This window comes from Dasypus novemcinctus, chromosome 3 (assembly GCF_030445035.2).
Source record: "Dasypus novemcinctus isolate mDasNov1 chromosome 3, mDasNov1.1.hap2, whole genome shotgun sequence".
Lineage (NCBI taxonomy): Eukaryota > Metazoa > Chordata > Mammalia > Cingulata > Dasypodidae > Dasypus > Dasypus novemcinctus.
In genome coordinates this window covers 42295838-42322077 of record NC_080675.1, presented here as the reverse complement: position 1 = coordinate 42322077, position 26240 = coordinate 42295838, and the positions used below count along the sequence as shown (strand labels likewise).

General features: G+C 41.9%; 1 protein-coding gene across 3 annotated transcripts in view; it reads right to left on the bottom strand.

The window, feature by feature from the left end:
• ZFYVE26 (zinc finger FYVE-type containing 26) overlaps positions 1–26240 on the bottom strand; it is a 70700-nt gene that overhangs the window by 29208 nt on the left and 15252 nt on the right. For all 3 annotated transcript variants that reach the window (XR_011648317.1, XR_011648318.1, XM_058293227.2), the window contains exons 10-24: positions 25480–25683; positions 23844–24455; positions 23480–23572; positions 20132–20200; positions 19561–19712; positions 16269–16470; positions 11511–11774; positions 8865–8984; positions 8603–8767; positions 7478–7705; positions 6784–6886; positions 5093–5838; positions 3600–3796; positions 2239–2343; positions 129–251 (exon numbers count right to left, since the gene is read on the bottom strand). Coding sequence is in view for 1 of the 3 variants with exons in the window: in XM_058293227.2 (XP_058149210.1) it covers positions 129–251; positions 2239–2343; positions 3600–3796; positions 5093–5838; positions 6784–6886; positions 7478–7705; positions 8603–8767; positions 8865–8984; positions 11511–11774; positions 16269–16470; positions 19561–19712; positions 20132–20200; positions 23480–23572; positions 23844–24455; positions 25480–25683 (3383 nt within the window). In the remaining 2 variants the exon portion in view is untranslated. The remainder of the gene's footprint in view (positions 1–128; positions 252–2238; positions 2344–3599; positions 3797–5092; positions 5839–6783; positions 6887–7477; positions 7706–8602; positions 8768–8864; positions 8985–11510; positions 11775–16268; positions 16471–19560; positions 19713–20131; positions 20201–23479; positions 23573–23843; positions 24456–25479; positions 25684–26240) is intronic.

The following is a 26240-nucleotide window of genomic DNA, read 5'->3' as shown; positions in this document are numbered from 1 at the left end:
AATGACATGAAAAGGGAGATCTGAGATTGCAAATGCTCTATAAGGAGTTTAGCATGAAACAAGCCATCTGGTTTAACTAACCTCCTTGTCCCTCCCCAAAAGAAATATGGAAAGAGTCGGAGACTTACTTGCAGAGCCTTTTCAGGATCTCCTCTTTCTAGAAGATGGAGAAGGTGTTTTTGATGTAGGCTGATTAAATGTTCTCTTGGAATAGCATATAGGCAGCCCCACTCCTCACACAGTCCATACTCCTGGAAGGAAAAGCAATGCCTTCAATCCCTTTAAATGACTGGCCTTCTTACTCATCCAGCTTTTGACTCATTTTTTCTTAGTGCAGTCTCAAGTCTGCTAAAGCCCTGGGAAAGTTTGGTAAGTGCTGATGGGAACTTCACTATGGGATTAAAGTGGTATCATAAATTCAAAGGACTAGAGAGTGGCAAGTTATGTTATGAAAAAGATCAAAGAAGACTGACTGTAAATAATATCATTTTCCTCTTAGCTCAATTATGAAAAAGAAAGGGAGATGATATTTGGTGATTGAATTGGCATCAGTCCTAGAGAGATACTAAGTAGGTGGGGAAGACTGAGAAGACTCTGTCTAAACAAGATAGCCCTGACTCAGCTCTGATTGTTGCCATATGAGTATGCAGGCCCAGTGTTGCTAGACTGTTAATTTTTCACGTGAAATTTCCCAATTGTAAAATGTTGGCAATGAAGTCAGTAGTAGAAAACAAAATTTCTGCAGATCAAAGCTGCCTGGTCAAAACAAAGAATATGTGGGGTTGGATTTCACCCCCTCCCAATTTGAGAACTCTGGATTACATAAAGTTTAAGAGGCAGGAATTCCCAGGGTTTTGTCCAAATATTCCAACACAGCGGTACCTAGAATGTCCTCCCCATGGCTCTGCATGGGACTGCCTTCTTCAGGAAGCTTCCTTGTTGCTCATGTTAAGTGCCCTACCTGTGCTCCTACCATATTCTACGCTCCCTTCTGGCACTTAATATATTATATTGCAATCACCTAGGGATGGATCTCACATCTTATGTTCCCCAAACCCCTCCACTCTGCCCGATGTGAGCCATTTACAGGCAAGGTCTAAGCATACTAATCTTTGTTTGGCCACCATGTAACACAAGGCCTAGCAAATAACAGGTATTCAGGAATGCTTACTGAATGACCAAACATTTGAATGAGTATGTACATTTTGAACTATGGTATATCAGCTCCTTAAAATGTAGATAAAATTCTATTTAGCACTCTAATGACCAAAAAAAACACATAAAAAGGTATTCAGATTCCTTAGTAATCATGGAAATGTAAGTTTAAACAATGAGATACCATCCTGTTGGCAAAAAGTTGGCAAGGATATGGAACAATAGGAACTGCAGGTGGGAGTAAAACTGCGACAGCCATAAAAAGCAATGTGACAACATTCCAGGAAAGCTGAGGATGCTCATGCCCGATGACAAAGTGCTTCCATTATAGGTGCATCCCATATAGGTTTAGGTACCTGGTATCTACAGTATAGGAAAATCTCAAAAAAACATAAGGAACTGTGTTAAAAGTTTCTTTTAGTCCTCTTTGTAACACTTAAAAAAACAAAAAACCACCTAAATATCTATAACAAGAGCATGAATAAATAATGTGTAATATATTTACAAAATGAATGGCCATATACAGCAGTTGAAATGAATGAGCTAGAACTATATATCACAAATACATGGATAAATCTCAGAGACAAATGTATAGTAAAAAAAAAAGCAAGTTGCAGACAGACTACCTACAGAATGATATTTTTAATATCAAGTTTGAAAATCTGAAATATACCACTATATACTGTTAGGGGGTAAATATGTGAATTAGGTATACAAACCTGCATGAGAATATTAACACTAAGTTTAAATAATGGTTAGTATATTTGGGGAAGGAAGGAGAAGGACAAGATTTGGGAGAGGTATACTAGGGGCCAGTACTGATTTAGTCTTTTTTTTTTTTAATTAAAAAAAATATTACATAATGTTAAGATGTGAAAAAGCTGGGTAATAGTACAAAAGTGTCAATTACATTATTCTCTACACTTGTCTGTATGCTGGTAACTTTCATAATTTAAAAAAAGGTATACTTATTAAAATAATATAAGTAGACATTGATATGTAGAAAGGAGGTCTATAAAATGAGCTAAGGAGTTGTAGTTCTGAAAAGAGGATGAAAGAGAATACCAGCAAGGCAAATGGTACCTTTGCTTCCATAATCACGTTCATGACAGTTGATGGGTCCTCAACACAACAGCTCCTTAGAGTCTGCCAGTCACACCACACTGGGGTAGCCTGCAAACCTAGAATCTAAGGAAAGAGGAAAATCTATCAAACACATTGCAGCTTCTCCTTCCATGAGTAAGTCACTGAAGTTTCTAGGAACGGGTCATCCCTACATCTCTGACCAGAACTCGGGAAAGGGGATGAACTAGAGCAAATAGGGCAAAGATCAGAGAGGAGAGTGAACTCTCACCTCCATCCTAAGTCAACCTATCCTGGAGTATAGCCAGGCAGTACAGGCTGAGTGGAGGCTAGGATTGGGGCCTTTCACTTGTTAGACAATGCTCAGAGGCTTCTATGATTCCCAGCTTGTTCAAGCCTCTGGGTCACTGATGCAGTTCCTCCATCTTAAAAATTTACTTATGATATTCTTCTGCCCGGAATGTTCTGTAGGATCCCCTTTAGCTCTGCATGAAGAGCCAAGGAGGGATGAGAAGAAAATTTTTTTCATCTGCCATTTTTTTTTTCTTTTAAGGAGATACCAGAGATGGAACCCAGGACCATGTACATAGGAAGCAGGCACTCAACCACCAAGGTACAGGTGCTCCCCAATGAGAGTTTTTTTTTTTGTTGTTGTTGTTGTTTGCTGAATCTGGGACCTCATGTATGGGAAGCAGGCATTCAATCACTTGAGCTACATCCACTTCCCTCAGCCAATTTTATTTTCCTTGATGGGGCTCTGAATTCCATTCTATTCCAAGTAAAAATGGAAAAAAATAGCATAAATTTTTCACTTGTTATATGGCCGTACCCCCTAAATCTGTCTCCCTACACCTCTTGATCTTAAATATAACACATATGCTACAAAATTCTTTCACTTTTGAAACTGTGACTTTCATGCATCCAAGGCCTCTTGAAATTTAGCTGAAATTTAAAACAATCTTTAAACTACTATTTTTTTTGCTATTATTTTTATCTTTGATGCATGTGATTTTAAAATTATAGGAATAAATAAAAGTTTTTGTTAAAACAAAAGGCTGGCTTAAGGCAGGAAACAGATAGGAGGCTTCCTCACTGTCTACCAAAGACCAGAAGCCAGATACAGAGCAAAAGCCAACCCTAGGTTTTGTGTTTCTTAAAATCCTCTTATAAGGGATGGGGTGGGGAGTGGGGTATATGGGAACCTCTTATATTTTTTAATATAACATTTTGTGTGGTCTATGTGTCTTTAAAAAAAAAAGACAATAAAAATATGTAAAAAAAAATTCCTCATGTAAGGATAGGCTACAATTGGTAATAGAGTACAAAGCTGACTTCCTTTCTTTAGATGCCAAGGACCATACCTTCTGATACATCCGCAGCTCTACCAGCTTTCTCTGCAGCTCACACTTCAGTTCTTCCTGGATAGTTGGATCTGAAATGCAGTAGGCCAGGATCTCTAGGCATGACTCCAGGGGCCACTTGTCCACAAACTGTAGAGTCAGCTGACTTCTCAGAGATGCATTCTTCATGGCAAACAGGTATTGCCATCCTTCTTTGTCTACAAGACAAAAAGATGCCAGGAGGTGGTAAGCCTGGCATCCCAAGAGCTCAAGAGCCCAGATTCTTCTCTAGAGGAGTTTTGTTCAAAAGCACAAAGCAGGAACTTGGAGAATCCTTAAGCTCTATCTGATGTTAACTAGTTTTTATACTTGGAACCATTAGATGACAAGGAGAAAAACTAAACCTTTGCATTTCCCTTTATGAAACCTAATCATAGTTATGGGCATTTCAGAAGAGTGAGAGGGAAGGAAGGAAAAAAAGGCTGAAAAATGAAGGGAAGAAGGAAAGCAGGAAGGAAGAAGGGAAAGGACAGAAGAAAAGATTAAGTTCTCCATGTTTAGCCATGCTGCACACAAGACTGTTTTAGCTTCAACTTAGAGGAACTTTTCGCTTTCCCTGAAATTTTCACTCTATGCCATATAACCACTAGAAAGTTATTACAGGTAAACTAGTTTCACTTTCTGAATATCCTCTGTCATTATTACTTAGCAGATCTCTCTCTCTCTCAGACCCATTTCACAGATCTGAAAATTAAGACTCCAAGCAATTAAGATCATACAGCCAGTCAGTGGATTCCTCCATCTTCTAAAAGAGGGATTTCTCCATTCCAAATTGCAGTCTATCCTCCTACCCAAAAGCCATTCCCTCCAGCATGTGTGCACTCTTGCTCCCCCTAGTGGAGTGTTGTCATTAGCTCTCTGGCTGCACATCAAAAATCTCCCAGGGAACGTTTAAAGCAGGGAGACTTTAAAAATAGGCCCACAACCTGTTTTTATAAAAAGAAGTTTTCTGAACAGAGCCATGCTCATTCATTTACGTATTGTTTATGGCTGCCTTCATGCTACAATAGCTGAGTTGAGTAGTTGTGACGGAGACCACATGGCCCCACAAAGTTCTTTACAGAAAAAGTTTGCTAACCCGTTTTAAAGTAAATACTTGCTTGAACCCCATCCTGGGCCTTTGGGAGCAGCACCCAGATATTTGTAGTTTTAAAATTTCACAGTGATTCTGATCTGCAGGGTTGAGAATACTGGTTATGAGGTTAGTACTAAAGTCAGATCATCTTGGCATCTAAGCTCTGTTCTACCACTTTACCCCAGGTAAGTTTCCTAACCTCTGAGCCTTGGTCTTCTCTCAGTAGCATGAGATTATGGTGGCACCTTTCTCTAGAGTTCTAAGGATTAAAGGTGCTGATGTGTGTAAAGCATGTAGAGTGCCTGGCATAGGAAAACACTCAGGGAATGCTAACTATTATTACCATGAGGGAAAGGGGAAAGCACGGCTTTCTGCTCACCGCATGCTGCAGCACAGCTCAGGACTGCATCTTTTATGCTGCTTAATTCGTCCACATCTCGCCCGTACACTTCAGTGAGCTGCAGGGCCCGGGGCCAATCTCTGGCCAGCAGTGCTTCCTCAAAAGCCTCAGTCAGCACATCCAGGGCAAGAGGAGAATGCAGGCCCAGAAGGACAGTAGAGAGACTGGCCTGACCACACAGACTCGCAGGCAGACTCGGCCCCTGCTCGGAGGACCCTCGCAGGGGAGCCCACGCAGCCAGGAGGAAGGCCTCCAGCAGAGGGAACTGTTCCAGGAGGTGTTCGCACTCCCGGGCTACCTGCTCTGCAGTCAGAGGCACCTCCCTGCGGCCACGAAACTCCTTCCATGACAAGCTGGGTTTGGGGAGCTTTGAGCCCTGGAAAGCCCTCAGGCAGGCCACTGTTGCCAGTAGTTTTGAGCGGGACTTAAGGAAGGCTAAGGTAGAAGAGGTGAGGGCTGGGGGTGATGAATCCCCTGGGGAGGAGCTGGGCTTTCTCTCCAACATGGGATTCTCAGTGGGCCTTGACGAACTCAGCGCAGAAAGTGGGAGGTCATCCAGGTAGAGGGAGCTGTGCAACTGGGCCAGGGTGCCCAGGTGGGTAAGAAGGGATGAGGTCTGCTGGCTTTGCCGGGCAGAGCAGAGTGCAAGGGGCTTGCAGCAGCAGTTGATGATGACCTGTGGCACACTCAGGCTGAGCCCCTCCTGGGCCAGAAGAAGTGCCAGTCTGGAGGGAGAGAAGCAGAGGGAATGCAGGGCCTGAGTGCACAGGCACCATCTCCCAGTCTTGTGTACCCTCTCAGTATTTCTTTGTATTTATATCAGCAAAGGTAAATGCAGGCTCTTAACTGTTCTCCCCACTTCCCCCCTCCCTTTTAAAAAAAAAAGATTAATTAATTTATTTCTCCCTTCCCCCTCATTGTTTGCATTTGCTGTGTCTGTTTGTTGTATGCTGCTCTTCTCTATAGGAGGCATGGGAACCAAACCCGGGGCCTCCATGTGGTAGGTAGGAGCTCAATTGCCTGAGCCACATCTGCTTCCCTCCCCCCTTTTCTAAACACAGAGGGTATCCTATTTTACACACTGCTCTGTCCACTCATTCTTTTTTTAACATATACATACTATTTTGTTAGTCCCCCATTTTATTAGTTCCCTATTAGTGGATAATGGGTTTTTCTGATCTTTTGCTATTACACAACATAAGGCTGTAATGAAATTACTTTGTACATACATTATTTTGCACATGTATAGTAAAGCTGTGGGATAAGTTCCCCAAAGTGGATTGCTAGTTTAGAGAGCATATGAACTTGTCATTTCAATAGATATTGACAAAATTGCTTTCCCACAGGGGCTATGCTAATTTACATCCTACCAGGAATCTATGAGATCGATAACTTATCAAATTTTTAGATTTTTGTCTATCTATAAGTGAAGAATCACCCCTTAACTTTATACTTGCAACACAGAAGTTAGAGGTGGCAAGAAAGCAAATGAAAGAAACCAGGCACATTGAAGTTTAACATAGCTGTATAAAAGTAAATGCAAATTAAGGGCAAAGTCTAGAAGAAATCCCCACTTTCCAAACTGAACCCAAGCAACCCCCACTGAAGCCTTGGTTTCTTTGATGAACAATTAAAGGCGCCTGGCTGACCCTGGCAGGAGCAGCTCCTACCTGTCTGGGGGAACTTGTCTCTCAAGTAGGAGGTGTGACACCAGTTGGGAGGAGCTCTGTTGCAGGAGAACAAAGGGATTTCCTACCTTGACCTCCATGTGATCTGCAAAGATAAAGTGACCTTTGTTTGCATCACTGATCTCTATAGTTCATAGTCCTGTTTTCTAGAACTAATAAAAAAAGTATAGTGACAAATGAAGACTACCTTCAGAGATCATCTGTTGATTCATTCTCGGTAATATGACCTTGATCACAAGTTCATCTACATCTTACCATTGCTCTAAAGACTTCCAACTAGGGACAAAGTTCTGTGAGCAGGTTTAGCTCACTCCTGCTCTCTTTAACCTGACTGACATGCATACAGTGCTCACACTGTGGACTCAAGTAAGAATCTTTAGGATCCTCTGCAGGGTCCTTAAATCCACAATGGGTTGAAGGTCTGAGAGATTTTGTAATCATTAATTCCATCAAGATTTACTGAGCACTCTCCAAGTTCTGTACAATTGTAGCAGGCATTAGGGAAACAAAGATGAATAAAACAGAAACAGCTGAGGAGAAGAGGACCTTGTAAATCTAGCATTGTTGACTAATGCTGTGCTCAGAACCTCACAGTCTAACACCTTTCCTCTTCTTCGCACTGACCCTAGGATAGGTAGGCCAGTCATGGCTCGATTTCCTTCTTTGTGCTACTTACCAGGCTCAGAGCTCAGACTCCGAAGGAGAACTGCAGCCAGGGTGCTACAGTAACTGAAGAAGGTGCCCATATAATCAGTTGGTCTGCTGCCTGGTGGGGTCTGTTTGTCCAGGCTCTTCTGGAGGAGCTGAGTCTGGATGTGCACAGGGTGGGTCTCTGCTTCAGGAGTTTTCTGGGCTGCCTGCTCCACTAGGGCCAAGAGTGGCGTGCTCTTGGGCTCTGAGAGGACTTGGGGCAGGAGAAGATGAAGGCTTCAGTCTGTGCCTCCAGCTTTGGGTCAATTTCCTATATAACATGTGACCTGAGCCCTCTGTACACTGCATGGGGGGATATTCTATAGTGAGTGCTACACTTACAAGGCAGACTGAAATCTTAACAGTCACATGTGCAAGAGGCTGGAGCAATCAGGGTGTATAGTTTTGCTTTCACTTCAGTGTCTCTGCGGCTGAAAAGTTTTATGAAGAGCACATCAGTCTTTTGAGGAAGGGTTGATCAATATTTACTGAGTACCTACAGAGTATATTTCTAATTAGGTAGACTTGGCCCAGTGGTTAGGGCGTCTGTCTACCACATGAGAGGTCTGCAGTTCAAACCCTGGGCCTCCTTGACCAGTGTGGAGCTGGCCCATGTGCAGTGCTGATGCACGAAAGGAGTGCGGTGCCACACAGGGGTGTCCCCGCGTAGGGGAGCACCACGCGCAAGGAGTGCGCCCCATAAGGAGAGCCGCCCAGAGCGAAAGAAAGTGCAGCCTGCCCAGAAATGGTGCCGCACACACGGACAGCAGATGCAGCAAGATGACGCAACAAAAAGAAACACAGATTCCCTTGCTGCTGACAACAACAGAAGCGGACAAAGAAGACACAGAGAAAAGACAACCGGGGTGGGGGGGAGGAGGGGAGAGAAAAAAAATCTTTAAAAAAAAAAGGAATAAGAAAAACATTTATTGGCTAATGGAGTGTTAACCATCCTTTCACTTGAGAGGTGGGCAAACGGATGTGTAGTTATGAGACCTGCTCTGGCTTATTAGAGGATTGATAGAGCCCAGTTCTGGGGTCCTAAGTGTTCCTTTACTCTCTGTTTCCTCTCTCCAGTTCATCCCTCACCTGCTCAGACTGGGCCCCATACCTGGCAGCTCTAGTGCTTCTCTCAGCAACTGAAGGGCCTGCTCGAGCTGCTGGGAGAGGGTGGCGTGGCTCGTAACACAGTCCTCAGTCAGGCTGGGCCAGCATGTCTGAAGAAGCTCAGTGATGCTGCACCGTGGAGGACCTCCTCCTTTTTCTTCTACAGTCTCTACAGAAAGCAAAGAAGAGAGCAAAAGTGAAGCCTGATGCTGACCTGGTACTCAAGCATAAAGCGAAGGGGAAAAAAAGGGAGAGAAGTAACTCACCTGATTTAGTTTGTCCGGATGACATAAGCGAATAATTAAGAATCTTACTGATTTGCTGAAGAACGACTGGAAAGCCTCGAATGCCATCAGTGTGCAGGAGAATACGGTCTAGCCGTCGACCTGGAAACAGAAGGAAGAGAGAACACAGAAAGAAATGAGGTACTTTCAGAGAATGAAACTCAGTTCTGTATTTACTTGTATAATTTTATCTTCTCTGGTTTGAAGGAGGAAATATATGCTCTGCTATTTTTGGTGACAACCAACCTATTTGGTCTACTTTATATCTGAGGTTTTGGGGCCTGCGCCAGCAAGGCACCTCAGAATTATTTTCCAAGCCAATTGGACACTTCTTGCACCGTTGCCCTGGTATATTGCCCTCAGTGGTGGACTTGAGCTGAAATCATATCTGTCTTGTATAATCGCTTTTAGACAGGGATTATGCCTTATACCTCTCCTGTACCACCATCTACTTGGGATAATCTGGAGACATATTCGGTATAAAATAAATTCCTAAGTGATTGCCATGAAACCATTTTAGCTATTAACAGCTTGACTAATATCTCTGATTTTAGAATATAAATATTAGGCAAGGGAGAAGGGAAATTGTTGGACTAAAAGAGCATTGCATATGTCATCATACACTTTCTTTTAAAGATTTATTTCCCCTTCCCCCCCCCCCACATTGTCTGCTCTCTGTGTCCACTTGTTATGTGTTCTTCTATGTCTGCATGCATCTTTGGCGGCACCAGGAAACTGTGTCTCTTTTTTGTTGCATTATCTTGCTGCGTCAGCTCCCCGTGTGCGTGACACCACTCCTGGGCGGGCTGTGCTTTTTTTTTCCTGCTGGGCAGATCTCCTTGCAAGGCGCACTCCTTGCGTATGGGGCACCTCCACGTGGGGGCGCCCCTGCATGGCATGGCACTCCTTGCATGCGGCAGCAGCACTGTGTGTGGGCCAGCTCACTACACGGATCAAGAGGCCCTGGGTATTGAACCCTGGACCCTCCCATATGGTAGGCGAATGCTCTATCAGTTGAGCCATGCCCACTTCCCCATATACTTTCTTAGAAGGACTATGTGAATGTTAAAGGACATTTTAACCAATAGCTCAGAAGTGATTTAGAGAGGTATGCAGAAGAATTAACAAAGCAGGCCTAAGACTGCTATCCTTAGAAAGGCGTGTGTGCAAAATTGGCCCATGGCTGGTGTCTGGGGACTTGACTAGTAAACAGTTCCCTGCACTGATATAAAACTGTCCCTAAATTATGAGCAGCTCACTGTGCCTAAACTCTTTGTTCAAATAATGTGGCTTATGCTGAACATCGGATTTCCCCTGGGGAAATTGTGGTATACGCTATACAAAGGGTGCCTAAGTGATAAGACCCAATAAAAACCTCGGGCATTGAGTCTCTAATGAGCTTTCCTGTAGAAAACACTTGGTCCATGTTGTCATGACATATTACTGGAGGATTTAAACACATCCTGAGGAACTTCGCTAGGAGAAAACTCTTGGAAACTTGCACCCAATTTCCTCTAGACTTTATCCTACGAGCCTTTTCTCTTTGCTGACTTTGCTTTGTACTCTTTTGCTGTAATAAATCTTGGTCATGAGTATGACAGCATGCTGAGTCCTCCTAGTGAATCATGGAACCAGGGGTTGGTCTTAGTGACTCCTGCCACAGGGAGCTATTCATCATTCCTCCATCCATACTAAAGCAGGAAAATCTTCTTTCTCCCCATTGGTCAGAGTCCTTCCAATGTTTGCTGCATGTATTAATGATGGGTGGGAAATAGAACCTTACCGAACTCTATCTTCACATACCCTGATTCCTCTAATTCCAAATACATATCGGACATTATCAAGGTAACATCCTTTCACCTGGTATGATCCACTGTTTTCCCTTACACCTGACTTACAAACTCAAGACTGTTCCAGGTTTTAGATTAAGTGCAGTTCATTCATAAGGGGTATGCAGTCTAATGGTATGAATTCCATTTATACCACATTGAATATATATTTATTCCTTGAATTTATCTATTAACTAGAAATGAATTTCCCCAATTGATTGATGATTGCTCTGTCTACTAAGAAGGCAAGACTCTCAACATTATGTTTATGCCATCAGATTAGACATGAAGAAATTTAATTAATCCCTGTCCCTCTCTGCCCTCCAATCACCATTTTCTTTTTTTTTTAAAATTAATTAATTTATTTAATTCCCCCCCCCGCCCCGGTTGTCTGTTCTCTGTGTCTATTTGCTGCGTCTTGTCTTTCGTTCGCTTCTGTTGTCGTCAGCGGCACGGGAAGTGTGGGCGGCGCCATTCCTGGGCAGGCTGCACTTTCTTTCGCACTGGGCAGCTCTCCTTCTGGGGCACACTCCTTGCGCGTGGGGCTCCCCTACGCGGGGGACACCCCTGCGTGGCAGGGCACTCCTTGCGCGCATCAGCACTGTGCATGGGCCAGCTCCACACGGGTCAAGGAGGCCCGGGGTTTGAACCGCGGACCTCCCATGTGGTAGACGGACGCCCTAACCACTGGGCCAAGTCCGTTTCCCCACCATTTTCTTCTTGCACAGCTTATCAGGCCTCTTGGAAATCCATCTCCTCATTTGAGAATTAAGGGACAAAGCAAAAGAAGCACACTCACCTCGGCTCTCAAGGCTACTGTTGAGACGTCGTTCAGCCGTTTCCAAGAGCTGTTTGCTGGTTTTCCAGAGCTGGCACTGAGAGCAAGCTAGGTCAAATGCAGCCATGGCGGGGGGACTGAGGTCTTCCAGAACCTCTCTCACGGGAGCAGTGGGCTCCACCAGGGTACTGCTTATCCAAAAGTCCTCCTGAAGTGTTGGGATGGGGTCTCCAGAGGTGCCGAGTAACTTGTCAGTCACATCTGAGATGGAGTAAAACACCATCCCTGGAAGTCCAGCAGGGGAGTAAAAAGCAAGGGGTTAAAATGATTCTAATTGCTACTTTTATTATGAAAGTAGTCATTTTTAAATGTTTGAAGTTGTTTTGCACAGGATATCTTTTATGCATGTTAGTAGCATCATTACAGACCACACTTATAATGTTAAAACAATTGCGTGGAAAGGGAGACCAAAAGAAACTCGAGGTGGTAGAGATGAATAAGGATAGCTTCCAAATGGAATCTAAGGATAGGCTGAGAAAGAATGAGGTAGAGCCATATACCTACTTGAAAAGGATCTCTAAATACATTGCTGAAAAAGCAAGGGGACACAATATTTTTAGTAAAAGCCCATTTACACGAAAACAAAAAGCCCCCCAAAATAACAAAAACATATTCTCTAGAATAGACAGAAAATTTCTGGGAGAGTATAGAAGAAGCAACATATAATAACTTGACATAAAGAACCTAGACAAGTAAGAAATACAAAAATGTGGGATAAGATTCTACTTTCAAGAGATAATAAGGAGTTCTCAGAAGATGACATCAGAGTAGGTGGGCAGGGCTCAACTCTCTCAAAGAAGAAATGGCTAAAAGCTCTCTGAGGGATCTGCTTTGGGGATCAACAGACCAGGACAGTGCTCCTCAACTCCCAGGAAGACAAGGGACAGAGAGACGAAGAACCCAAAACAACAAATGTGAATTGCTAAACCCACTTGGTTGGCAAGGAAAGGCTCCCATCCCCTACCCTCAAGATATTAAGCTTGGATAAAACCCCTGGGTCATTGCAGCTGACTGAGAGGGGAACAGACGTCTTCTTCCTTGCCATTTGTTACAAGGGAAAAGGTAAAGGAAGTAGGGGGGCTTCTCTTCAGTGAATTTGGCCAGCAGAGCCCACTTTGACTCTCACTCTGGACAGACCAGAAACAGAGGAAAGCTGAGGTTGAAAAAAACACCTCTGTGGAAAGGTGTGCCAGAGAGCACCATCTGCTGGTTGGCCAGAAAACTGTAAGGAGAAAACTGCTTTTAGGTCTCCCTTTAGTCCCACCTCTGGAAGAAAATCTGCACCCCAATAGTGAATCCCTGGCCCTACTTTTTTTTTTTTAAAGGTAACAGGGCCCAGGGATTGACCTGGGACCTTGTATGTGGGAAGCTGGCACTCAACCACTGAGCCACATCAGCTTCCCCGAGTTGGTTTTTTTGTTTGCCTTACTTGCGGTTTGTTTTTGGTTTTTCAGGAGGCACTAGGAATTGAACCTGGGACCTTCCATGTGGGAGGTGGGAGCTCAACTGCTTGAGCCACATCCGCTCCCCCCCGTCCTATTCTGATAACTTAAGCTGGACAATTTTAAGGTCTCAGAATAAGATGAACCAAAAATCAAAGAGGAGCTGTGAAGAGAAAAAAAAACACATGCAAGAGAAACTGAACATTAAATTCACAACATAGTCAGATGCCTAGACATCAGCAAAAAATTACAAGCCACACTAGGAAACAGGAAGAGATGGCCCAGACAAAGGAACAACACAAAAATCCTGACAAGATATAGGTTTAAGACAACTTAATCACACAGATCTCCTAAATCAATTCAAAGAGTTGAAGGAAAATATGACTAAAGAGATAAAGGATATTAAAAAAAACACTGGTAAGCATAAAGAACAAATGGAAAGCCCGCAAAGAAAAGTAACAGAGTCTATGTGAATCAAAGACAAGATGGATGAGATTAAAAATACATCAGAAGCACATAACAGCATATTTAAATTGCCTGAGGACAGAATTAGTGATTTCAAAGATAGAACATCTGAACTGGAAAAGATACAAGAAGAGAAAGACAAAATAATAGAAAAATTGGAACAGGGTCTCAGGGAATTGAATGACAATGAAAAATGCACAAACATATGCATTATTGGTGTCCCACAAGCAGAAGAGAATGGAAAAGGGCAGAAAGAATTTTGAGGCTATCATGACCGAAACCTTTCCAAGCCTTATGCAAGACACAGATATCAATATCCAAGAAGGACAACACATCCCAAACAGAATAAATCTGAATAGACCTACTCTGAGACACTTACTCTTCAGAATGACAAACATCAGGGTTAAAGAAGGTTTCTGAAAGCAGCAAGAGAAAAGGATAACATATAAGTTATCTTGATAAGATAAAGTTCCAACATTTCACTGGAAACCATGGATGGAGGCGAGAAGAAAGTGATATGATGTATTATATTTAAGGTACTGAAAGAGAAAAACTGCCATCCAAGAATTCTGTATCTGGCAAAATTGTCCAATTGACCAATGGAACTGAACTGAGAACTCAGAAATAGACCCTCACATCTATGGTCAAGTGATTTTTGACAAGACTGTCAATCCCTCCCAGCTGGGCCAGAACAGGCTATTCAACAAATGGTACTGGGAGAACTGGATAGCCATAACCAAAAGAAAGAAAGAGAACTCCTATCTCGTACCTTGTACAAAAATTAACTAAAATGGATCAAGGACTTAAATATAAAAGCTAGGACCGTAAAACTACTAGACGAAAATGTAGAAAAACATCTTCAAGATCTTGTGGTAGGTGACAGTTTCTTAAACCTTATAAATAAAGCACGAGCTACAAAAGAAAAAAAGATAAATGGGACATCCTCAAAATTATACACTTTTGTATTTCAAAGGACTTTGTCAGAAGGGTGAAAAGGCAGTTGACTCAATGTGAGGAAATATTTGGAAATCATATACATAATAAGGGTTTAACATCCATGATATATAAAAGAGATCATACAACTCAACAATAAAAAGACAAACTACCCAATTAAAAAATGGGCAAAAGAATTGAATAGGCAACTGTCCAAAGAAGAAATACAAATGGCAAAAAAACACATAAAGAAATGCTCAACATCACTAATGATTAGGGAAATGCAAATCAAAAGTACAATGAGAGATTTCACACCTATTACAATGGCTACTATTAAAAAGAAGAAAGCTACAAGTGTTGGAAAGGATGTAGAGGGATAGCAACACATGGGAATGTAGAATGATATAGTCACTGTGGAGGACTGTTTGGCAGTTCCTTAGGAAGTTGAATACAGACTTACCACACGACCCGGCAATACCATTACTAGGTATATACCTGGAAGAACTGAGAGCAGTGGCACGAATAGACATCTGCATACCGATACACTAAGAAGAGGCATTATTTACAACAGCCAAAAGCTGGAAACCAGCCAGGCGTCCATCAACTGATGAATGGGTAAACAAACTGTGGTGTGTACACATGATGGATATGTGTATATATATGTGTGTATATACATATAATGCAGCTGTAAGAAGAAATGAAGTCATGAAGCATATGACAACATGGATGAACCTGGAGGACATTAGGTTGAGTGAAGCAAGCCAGACACAAAAGGACAAATACTGCATGACTGTGCCATTATAAACGAAATATATTGTGTAAATTCATGGAGTTAATAACTAGAATATAAGTCACCAGGAAATAGAATAAAAGTAAAGAATGGAAAGCTGAGGGTTAGTCTGTGCAGAATTGGAATAATAGTTATTTGCAAATCTTTGGAAATGAACAGAAATAGTGAAAGCACATCATAGTGTTTATAACTAGCAGAGCTATTATATGGGTATGACAGTGGTTGAAGGGAAAGTCTAAGGACATATTACTAGATGGAAAGCTAAAAAAATGGAACATGGGACTGTATAGCATAGTAAAACCTCATGTGAAATATGAATATGGGTAATATTGCATATATAAGACTGTTTTTACAAAATATAGATACAAATAAACCAGAGAGATGGAAACAAAATAGCTGCAACGCATGGTAGGGGAAGCAGAGAGACTAAGAGGTAAAGATTTTTTTTTGGTTTGTCTGTTTTTTGTTTTTATTATTTTTGGAATAATGAAAATGCTTGAATAATGATTGAAGTGATAAATGTACAACTATGTGACTATACCAAGTACCACTGATTGTACAGTTTGGATCAATTTATGGTTTATTAATATGTATCAATAAAATTGATTTGTTTAAAAAAAAGCTAATGAAAGGATGAGCTTTTTTTTTTTCTGGCAGTGCAACCAAGGTTGGGAATTGAGACCTGTGGCTAATAGGTCATAGACATTGATAGAAAACTTACCAGTTTATAGAAAAGTAAAATAATATGATTATCTCTGAATAATTACATAGGAAGGAAATAAATGTCTAGCCATTGCCTGAAGCCCAAGATAGTGGCCATGAAATCACATGGTGGAAACACCATTCACACTCTTCAGTTGAATTCACAAGGACAAGCTTAAAGGGGTAACTCAAGAGCCAGGTATGTGGACACCATGGTCAAGGAAGGTGGGAACAGCTAGAAACATCCTCTGAATGTGTCAGGGTTCTCTTCTTCAAAGCAAGTGTCTGCTTTAGATTTCTGCTCACCCTCACAATGAGCCTCAGATTTGGGAAGTTTCTCCCTAATATCCTCCCCATCCTCCCTATAGAGACAGAAGGAAGCCTGACCTGCTGCTGCAGCACTGCCAATGGCCTGTAGAGTTGAACGGCCACTGCCGGTTCTCCGGATGGTGCTGCTCCCCCCGTCTGAGTTCTGGTTTTCAATCTTGTGCTCTACTCGGGCCAGCTCCTGGATTACCTCCTGGTAGCGCTCCACGAACATTAGTTCCCCTGAGCTGGGTGAAGACTTCAGGTCGAACATGAACACCACCTGTCAAAGGACAGGGAGGAGTGTGGGCTGGCCTTCTGGTGTGCCCAGTGAGTTGGGGAATGTGTACAGAAATGCGATCTTTGCCAATCATAAGACTATGACATCTGACAGTAGGGACTGGAGAACAGACATCTGACAGTAGGGACTGGAGAACACTGAATGTTAGAACAGATCAAATATAAAAACAACTCATAAAAGTCAGTAAGAAAACCACAAATGTACCAGCAGAAAATGGGCAAAAGATATGGACAATTTAAAAGAGTAAAATGCATATGATGAAGACAGAGATGAACATTTTTTTTGCCTTATAGTAATCCAAGGAATTTAAGTAACATTAATACCATTTTGCACTAGTTACAATAACTAAGTATAAAAATAAATCCTTGGGGGTTGGCAGTAGAATTGTTAATTGCTACAACTTTTTTAGAAAGCTGAGAGCAGATGTGGCTCAAGCAGGTGAGCACCCTCCCACATGGGAGGTCCCAGGTTTGATTCCTGATGCCTCCTAAAGATGAACAGAAAACAAGCAAAAACAATGGACCAGACAACAAGCAAAAAAAAAAATACTGAAAAAAGAAATGTACACTTAGAATTATCTGAGGTTTATGAACTCTGGCAATAAAATTATTTTAAAAAAGGCATTTTGGGTGCACATGAAAGTGGTTAAATTAGAAAGTTTTGTATTTTATATATATAACTACAATTAAAAATTTTTTTTAAAAAAAGGCAATTTGGCAATCTATAAAGCTTTAAAAATGTCTTTATCCTTTGGCCCAGTAATTTTAATGAGAAACTTTCTTAAGGAAATAATTTAAAAAGTGTAATCCCTAAAGGTGACCATCTTGGCACTATTTACCGGAACACTGAACACCATCTAAATGTTCATCAACAGGGTTAATGGCAGCTACTTAATCAGATTATTATATGGTCACTAAAATCAAAGTTATAAGGGAAATACTTGTGTTACAATGTAAAAAAAGACAGGATATAAAGTAATAAATTTGGAATAACTTCAACTACATAAAATCACATATCTTGGAAAATTACTGGCAGACAAATACTGTATCTTTAATATTGGTTGTCCTGGACAATGGGATTAAAAGTAATTTTATGTTCTTATTTATATTTTTTTGGTATTTTCTTATAATACACATAACTTATCCTGCAACCAGTTAAAAAATAAAAATTTTATTAAAAAAAAAAAAGATGAAGGCCCAAGTGAAAGGAATAGAAGAGGACATTTAGGGGTTAAAGCATCAGGGGACTCGCAGCCTACTCCCTCTGAATCTGAGTATTAGAAAGGTTGGTGTGGCTTCTGTCTTCCCCAATGTATTATAATTATCATCATTATTAAGGTATGGGATCTAAAGTGATCAGAGAGAATTAAGCAAATACTATCTCCTCACTTGGATTTCTCTTAAATTCATTCCTCAACAACTAAACTCACAAGAAAGAAAAGTTCTGACCTACATGCTAAGGAATAGCACAAATGTCATAAAATATATCAAGAGTTATAAATTAGAATAGTAGACTTTAATTCTATTAAGTTTAAGCAATAGCAGAGGATTCTTGTATTCAGTTTTTTTTTAAAGATTTATTTTTTGTTTATTTCTCTCCCCTTCCCCCCTCCAGTTGTCTGCTCTCTGTGTCCATTCGCTGTGTGTTCTTCTGTGACCGCTTCTATCCTTATCAGTGGCACTGGGAATCTGTGTTTCTTTTTGTTGCGTCATCTTGCTGTGCCAGTTCTCCATGTGTGCGGCGCCATTCTTGGGCAGGCTGCACTTTCTTTCGTGCTGGGCGACTCTCCTTATGGGGTGCACTCCTTGTGTGTGGGACTCCCCTACACGGGGGACATCCCTGTGTGGCATGGCACTCTTTGCACACATCAGCACTGCGCATGGGCCAGCTCCACATGGGTCGAGGAGGCCAGGGGTTTGAGCCACGGACCTTCCATGCGGTAGGCGGACGCCCTATCCATTGGGCCAATTCCACTTCTCCACAGAGTTTTTACATAATCCTCTTAACATGAGGTAGTAAAGCAAGTATTATATTTAACTGCAATTTTCAAATGAGGATATTAAAGCATAAAGAGGTTAAGAGTCTTTCTAATTTCTATTCCAGCGCTATTTTTCTTATACAACGTGACTATTCTACTCCATGAGCCACTATACTCTCTCTCCCTCTCTCTTCCCACCCCCTGCCTCTGTTGTTTGCACTTGCTGTGTCTGTTTGTCTTCCTTGTTTCTTCAGGAGGCACAGGGACTGAACCTAGGACTTCCAATGTGGGAGGGAGGTGCCTAATTGCTTGAGCCACTTCCATTCCCTGCTTTGTTGTGTCTCTCATTACGTTTTTCTTCTTGTGTCTCTTGTTGCATTATCTTGTTGTGTCAGCTTGTTGCACCTGCCTGTCGTGTTAGCTCACTGTCTTGCTTATCTTCTTTAGGAGTCACTGGGAACCTTTGCTCCCTGCTTTCTTGTGTATCTCATTATGTTTTTCTTCTTGTGTCTCTTGTTGCATCATCTTGTTGTCAACTTGCCACGCCTGCCCGAACCAGGGACCTCTTGTGGTAGGCAGGAGCTCAACTGCTCGAGCCATGTCTACTTCCCCTCTACACTTCTTGTATATTGAACAGACATTCAATTCTTACCAAAAATTGTCTACATCATGATTTTTAACTATATTAAAAATATGTATGTCTCTGGAGAAGGAGTACCAGGAAAGAAAGAAAACAATTTCAATTTTTTTGTAGTGGTGGGATTGTGGTGGAATATTTTCTTTTATCTTGTTAAAACAACATTTATGTTAAGAAAATAAACAATTCAACATCTTGCAACTCGTCCAGGCTGAGTCTCTAAATCTACAATGCTGAGGACTGGGTGTTGATACATGGAGACTCAGTCCTGTGTCTCCTGCTGGGATGTGGCCACTGAAGTGCTCCTGAGCGGTTCTGGTTGGATGGGCATCTAGTGTCACCCAAGGTCCAGTGGGCCAGCTAGGGGCTGATTTACCATTCTTCACTATGACAAGGTACAGCCCAGGCTCTCCCACACCATCAGCATCCAAAATTGAATGCACAAGTGCTCTCTCACCTGATGGGCTTCTGCAAAGTTCCCCCGGAGGATGCAAGAGGCTAGCAGTGATTCAGGCGGGGAGAACATCATGGGGAGGAGTGAACTCTGAGGTTGGGGTTGCAGCTGGCCATCTAGCTCATTCCGTCTGGACACAGTGCTCAGACTTCCCTCTGTTGGGACACATATGTGTGAGGCCAGGGAAGGAACATAAATTTAGGAAAACCTATACTGCTGCCACCTCCCACTGAGCTTTTATCTCATCACCGTCTCCAAAAGGTCTGTAAATGGGTCTTGATTTTTCCTGAATTGAAGGAAAAACCTATACTTACCATCTTTGAATACAAGACTTAATTACCAATTACCTTCTTGGGCATTGCTTCTGTTTCTTTCTGCTGCTGAGCAGCTAAACTGTTAGTGAAAAAGCCCTTTCCCTTTTCTCAGCTGAAATTTGTTTAGTCATCTACTAAACATCAACCTTCCTGAAGACAGGCATGCACTGATACAGTCTTGATTTTTACAATACAGTAAATGGCAGCTCTTTGTCAGGGTAAAGCTGCTTGGAGATGGTAACTGGTTGGAACCCCCATACCTGAAGTACTTGTGCTCAATTCACTACTTGTACTTTCCAGGGATGGGTTGGAAACTCTGTCCCGGCAATCTAGAGATATCAGGAAGAAGAGAGAAAATCAATCATTAACTCCTTAAAGTGTAGAAAGTGCAAAATCGGTGGCTTGAAATCCAAGATTTGGGTCATTAGAGAATAAGAGGAAGCTGGAAAACTACTATTGCTGTTGCTCCTACCATATCACAGGAGATCCTACAGATCAAAGGTAAAGGGTGACACTCAGCTAACATGGAGGTGAAGAAGGTCAACCACCACACCAGGGAGCCAAGAGTGCCTACGACTGAAAGCAGGAGAATTGCATCCAGCATCGATGTGGAATCTAAGGCCCCTCTTGATATAGATGTGGAGTGGACACAACCATTCTAAGGTCCACAGGATGGAGGAATAGAGTATGGATTAGAGTGGATTTACTGATATGCTATTCATGAACGATTTTGATTAGTAATCAAAGAAAATGTGGCATTGGTGTGGAGAAAGTGGCCATGGTGGCTGCTGGGGGTAGGGAGTGGGAGGAAGAGATGTGATGTGGGGGCATTTTCAGGGGTTGGAGTTGTCCTGGGTGGTGCTGCAGGGACAGTTTCCGGACATTGTATGTCCTCCCATGGCCCACTGGGTGGACTGTGGGAGAGTGTGGGCTATGGTGTGGACCATTGACCATGAGGTGCAGTAGTGTTCAGAGATGTATTCACCAAGTGCAATGAATGTCTCATGATGATGGAGGAGGTTGTTGTTATGGGGAGAAGAGTGGGGTGAGGGGGTGGGGGATATATGGGGACATCATATTTTTTTAATGTAACATTAAAAAAATAAATAAATAAATAAAAAAGGTAAAGAGTGAGCTTAGTATGATCCAAATGCTCATTTGGGTAGTAGCCTATACCAGTGGTTTCCAACCCATGTGGCTCAAAGACCTCTATCTGCTCACTAAGTAAGTACTTTCAATATTCCAAAAAATAAAAGCACAATTATTATGACCAGGAAGTAGAAAGGTCACAAAATTTGCTGACATGGCCTGATATTTGCAAAGGTAGGCCTGATATTTGCAAATATATAGGACCTGGCCTGCCAAAGACCAAATATTCAAAGCCCTGGAGGAAAAGCTTCTTTTCAATACCTGCTTTCCTGAAGTGTTAAGAGTTACAAATGGAAGCTATTATTCCTTAGTGTGATCATAGCCTAAGCCTCTCAACTGTTCGGTGAATTGAGTCCATCACCAGCATCTATGAATGGGCTGCCCTTAGAAGGAACAGACATTCATGGGAAGGAGATGATAGATTGTGCATTCTTGGACTGGACAGGTTAAAGGATGTACACTATGCCTTTTGACCCAAACTAATTAACTTAGGAGTTTAAGAGCCTCAGCAACTCAGCCTTGAAGATTTTTCCGGTTTCTCTCATGGTATCCTCCATCCCTCCCACTATGTTTGCCTTTCTTTCATGCTCAGCTAGATCCTACTCACTCTTCTGAGGTTAGTTCAGTAGCCAACTCCTACAAACTCTGTTTTCCTGACTTTTGTAAGCTGATATTTCCTTTTAAGAGATTTCTTGTTTTTCAGGCAATGTCTCAGTTCAGTTTAATTTTTTAATGTATTCTGTGTAGGTAAGTTGTAAATTCCTTTAAAGCAAGGGCCTGATTTATATCTTATTCATCTCCCTCAAGGTACCTACTGCTATTGAGCACATCAGAAACCTTTATTAATCCCTTGTTAATTATTTAAAAGACCAGCACCAAAAATGGAAATTCGATTACCTAAACATTTAAAACTTCCATGTAATACTCCTGTATTAAACTCATCTAAGAAGAGCCCAGGGAAGCAGACTTGGCCCAATGGACAGGGTGTCCGTCTACCACATGGGAGGTCCACAGTTCAAACCCCGGCCTTCTTGACCTGTGTGGAGCTGGCCCACGTGCAGGGCTGATGTGCGCAAGGAGTGCCGTGCCATGCAGGGGTGCCCCCCGAGTAGGGGAACCCCACACGCAAGGAGTGCGCCCTGTAAGGAGAGCTGCCCAGCGCGAAATAAATTTCAGCTTGTTCAAGAATGGTACCACACACACAGAGAGTTGACAAAGCAAGATGACGCAACAAAAAGAAACAGATTCCCATGCTGCTGACAACAACAGAAGTGGACAAAGAACACACAGCAAATGGACAGAGAGAACAGACAACTGGGGGAGGGGGAAGAAATAAACAAAAATAAATCTTAAAAAAAAAAAAGAAAAGCCCATAAGAAGAGTCAAAAGGTGAAAATGAAGAAAAAACAAAAAACATTGTAGCCCACGAAAAAATAGTTTCCTTAATATGTAAAGGGCTCAAAATTCAGCAAGATAAATCTACTAGAAAATGGACCTTGAACATGAATGGGAAGCTCAGAAAAATTTAAATGATTCATAAATATATGAAAAGATATTTAATCTCAAACAAAAAAGATTAATATTAAAGCAGGGGTTCTTAACCTTTTTTGTTTCATGGATCCCTTTGCCAGTCAGGTGAAAATCACAGCCCCCTTACTAAGGCCACACTATACTTTGTATTTTTTAATAAATATATCACACCTGCACCAACATGTCTCCATGAGGAAATGTTTTTTTGAATTTCAATTCAAGCTCATGGACCCCTTGTTAAGAATCCCTGTATTAAAGCAATGATACATCATTTTTCACCTAATTGATAGGCAAAGAGTTTTAAAAATCTGAAACTACTCATTGTTGATAAGTGTGTGTACAAATAGGCACTCATACACAGTTGGTGGGAATGTAAATGGGTCCATTCTTTTTTAGGTGCTTTGGTAATATCTATCTGTATTTTATATCCACATACCTTTGATCTAGCAATTCAATTGCTAGGTACTTATCGTGTGGATATACTCACACAAGTATGCACAGACATGTACAAGGTTGTTTACTGTAGCACTGCTTAAAATAGTAAAAACTGTAAACTACTTAAAAGCCCATATAAACAAGGTATCTATGACAATGGAATACTATGCAGTCTTTAAAATGATAAGTGAAAAGGTTCTCAATGTATAGTATATCTTTATGGATAAATGTGTAAAAGGCAAGTTATAATCCTCAATATGTATAGCATGATATATATGTATATATATATATATAAATAGATGCATGTTTGTTATTGCATTCCAGAAAATTTCTGGAAGGATAAATAAGAAATGGTTACCTTGGGAGAGTAGGACTAAGATAATCTCAGCTCAATTGTCTGTTTGTAGTGACCATGTGCTTTACATTAAAAAAATTTCACATACTTGGCAATACACCACTTGCGTAGTGCATGAGGAGAGAGCTCTTTGGCTTACCTGCCCGACTCCTTCTTGTCCGACGACTCCGGCGGAGACCGGGGTGTCGTGTGGCAATGGGCCGGAATCTTTGGGATGGTGTCAGATGCTCCTCTGAAACAGCAAACCCAATGGGGTCATACAGGAGAGTGATCAACTTTGACTTGATCCTCCTCCTGAAGTAACAGGTAAGGGAAGCCTCAGACTGGGCTCTCGGACATGGAGCAATATACCCCAGTGTTCTCATACTGGTTGCTATGATGATGTGCCCTAAGTTATGGTGGGACTCCTCTGTACTCCTAGCTTTTTTCCGTGTTCCTGGTAGGATTTGTTCCCTCCCCACTGTCTGGACCCACCAGCTCTGGGGATGGTGCTTTCTCCTCACCTGAGCCCTGGTTGCTTGTTACCACCTTGTATCTCCATTGGGCCTCAGAGAGAATCTTGGAAAATCGCTGCAGGCGGCTCTGTTGTCCATCTCTGCTTCCTGAGCAGCTCTGGCCTTCTGGCAGCTTCAGTTTCTCGGGGGGGCCAGAACTGCTGATCTTATCCAACTGCTCCTGGAGAAGCCTGAGGAAAGCCCCCATTGCAAATTCATCAGCCAGGAATCCACTGACACCACTAGTAAAGTGCTTTAGGTCCAAAAAGCTGTGGCTGTGAGACCCTGGGCAAGTGTCTTTTGGCTCTGCCTTCAGACAGCTTGGAAGTGTATGGGCAAGGCTGCTGGGGACCCCAAGGGAACTCCGTTCTGATTTCCTCTCAGGCTGAGCTATGTGCTGAGGGCTCTCTGATGGGGATCTCAAACCCAAGGGGCCTTTCCCCTCTATGTCATCATCCTCAGCATAGTCCTCAGGCAGGTGAAGTTCTGGGTGAAGATTGGTAGAGGTGATGAGGAGCAATGAGAAGATGTTTTCTAGAAGCTCCAGGCACAAAGAGTCAGGAATGCTGCACAGATATTGTTGACACCTGGCCAGGTAAGTTGAGAAGAGATTTGAAGCACCTAAAAAAGCATGCAGAAGAGAAGAGCAGAGCAGAGAAGGGAAGGGAAGAGAAAAGAAGGGAAGAGAGAGAATACAAACATTAGGAACATTATATTTCAAACATTCTAACTACTTTTGTTTATTATTTATTCTTTAATGACTAAGGAACCTGTGGTTAGAGTTAGAAGCCTAAGAGACTTCTATAATCCTCAATATGTATAGCATATTGTTCAGCCAGGTTTCTTTGTGATTTGTAAAAGTACAGCTTACTGATCCCTCATTATTTTGCCTCTGCTTTTTAAATATTATATTCTTCTTCATCATCTGACGAGTATTTCAAATTTCAGTTCCTGAAATGAAGGCAACATGGAGTCTCTCACTCTTCAATTCCAATACCTCTCTCTTTGTTACTCTAAAGCATACAATTGGCTAGCTAGATCTCTTAAGAAATAATCACTAGTCAAGAAATGCTCAGCCATGACAATATATTCTAAATCTAAAAGGGAAAGATAACTGACTACTACTCACAGAAGGCCAGTTGTGGAATTACAAGCTTTTAAGAAAAATGAGAGAGGATAGGACATAAGGTTGGTATTTTTTCACACAGTAGGCTGTGACCCATGAAATCAGTTTAGAAGGTTACATTAAAATAAATGAAATATAACAGAAAAATAATCCAGAATGTACTCTATTTAGAAAGGTAAGCATTGTTTCTTAAAACTTAGTTTCAGTTTCAATATCACAAATATTCACACATACATACCCACATACCCACAAGTGATATATCTAGGGGCAAACTGGGGCATGATGTGCAATGGTTTTTCTTGTACTAGGTGATCAGACTCCAACAGAACTTGGGCAAATCACTTGTTTTTTTTATAGTCTTTGATTCATGGAGGCTGATAAATTGATGAGATTATTCCTGGGTGCAATAAAATCAAGCCTACCCCCAATCCTGGTGGAAAGGGGTTACCATAAAAAGAACTCTCTGGGATAGGTAGTTAACAGGGCGCTTATGCCAGTGACAGGGTGGCAGGGCCATACCTGGGGAGGAGGGAGAGTCATTCACTGCCTCTGTGGCCGAGACCAGGCCCTCAGAGGGGCCCTCTTTGCAGTCCAGGCACTGGGAGAGCTGGTGTGAGTTTACACAGAGGGCATAGATGGCGTACTTCATGGCACAGAAGCCTCGGTAGAGGGTCAGGTTCTGATGCTGGCTCAGGTGGTCAAGGACTGGGGCAGCAGCTGAATCTGAGTTGTAGAAACAGGCAGAACTTCAGAGTTGGTTCCTTCAGGTATGGACTGCAAGTTGGCTCAATCAATGAGATCCTCAATCTGTAGGCCCACTAAGTGCTCTCAACCTCTTTCCTTTCTGTCAGTTTGATGGGCTCCTTCCACGTGTTTTCCTTGTAGTCGACATCAACTTTCAGTCCCTGTCATCTCCTTTTCCTCACTGACTTCTCTTTTGTCTGTCTGTCCAATATAGGTCTGATGCCCATTCAGTAAGTACTTATATTTCTTAAAATACTTTTCTTTTTTTTAAAATTAAAACTTAAAGTGTTTAGTGTACCTAGGTGATTATCCAAAAGGCATGCTCGAAATGTGCTTAGACTATGCAGCAAGAGAGCAGACCCTAAAAAACTTAAAAAGCACTGAAGCAGACATCACGGGAAAAACAAGAGCTCTGCTTAAATATTTGTTTTATAATTTGGAATTTCCCTCTTTTAAAAAAATTTTTTTTCAATTTTAGTGGGGAGGGAAGGCATCATAATCTTTATAGTGCACAGGGTCTCTAACAGCCTTAATCT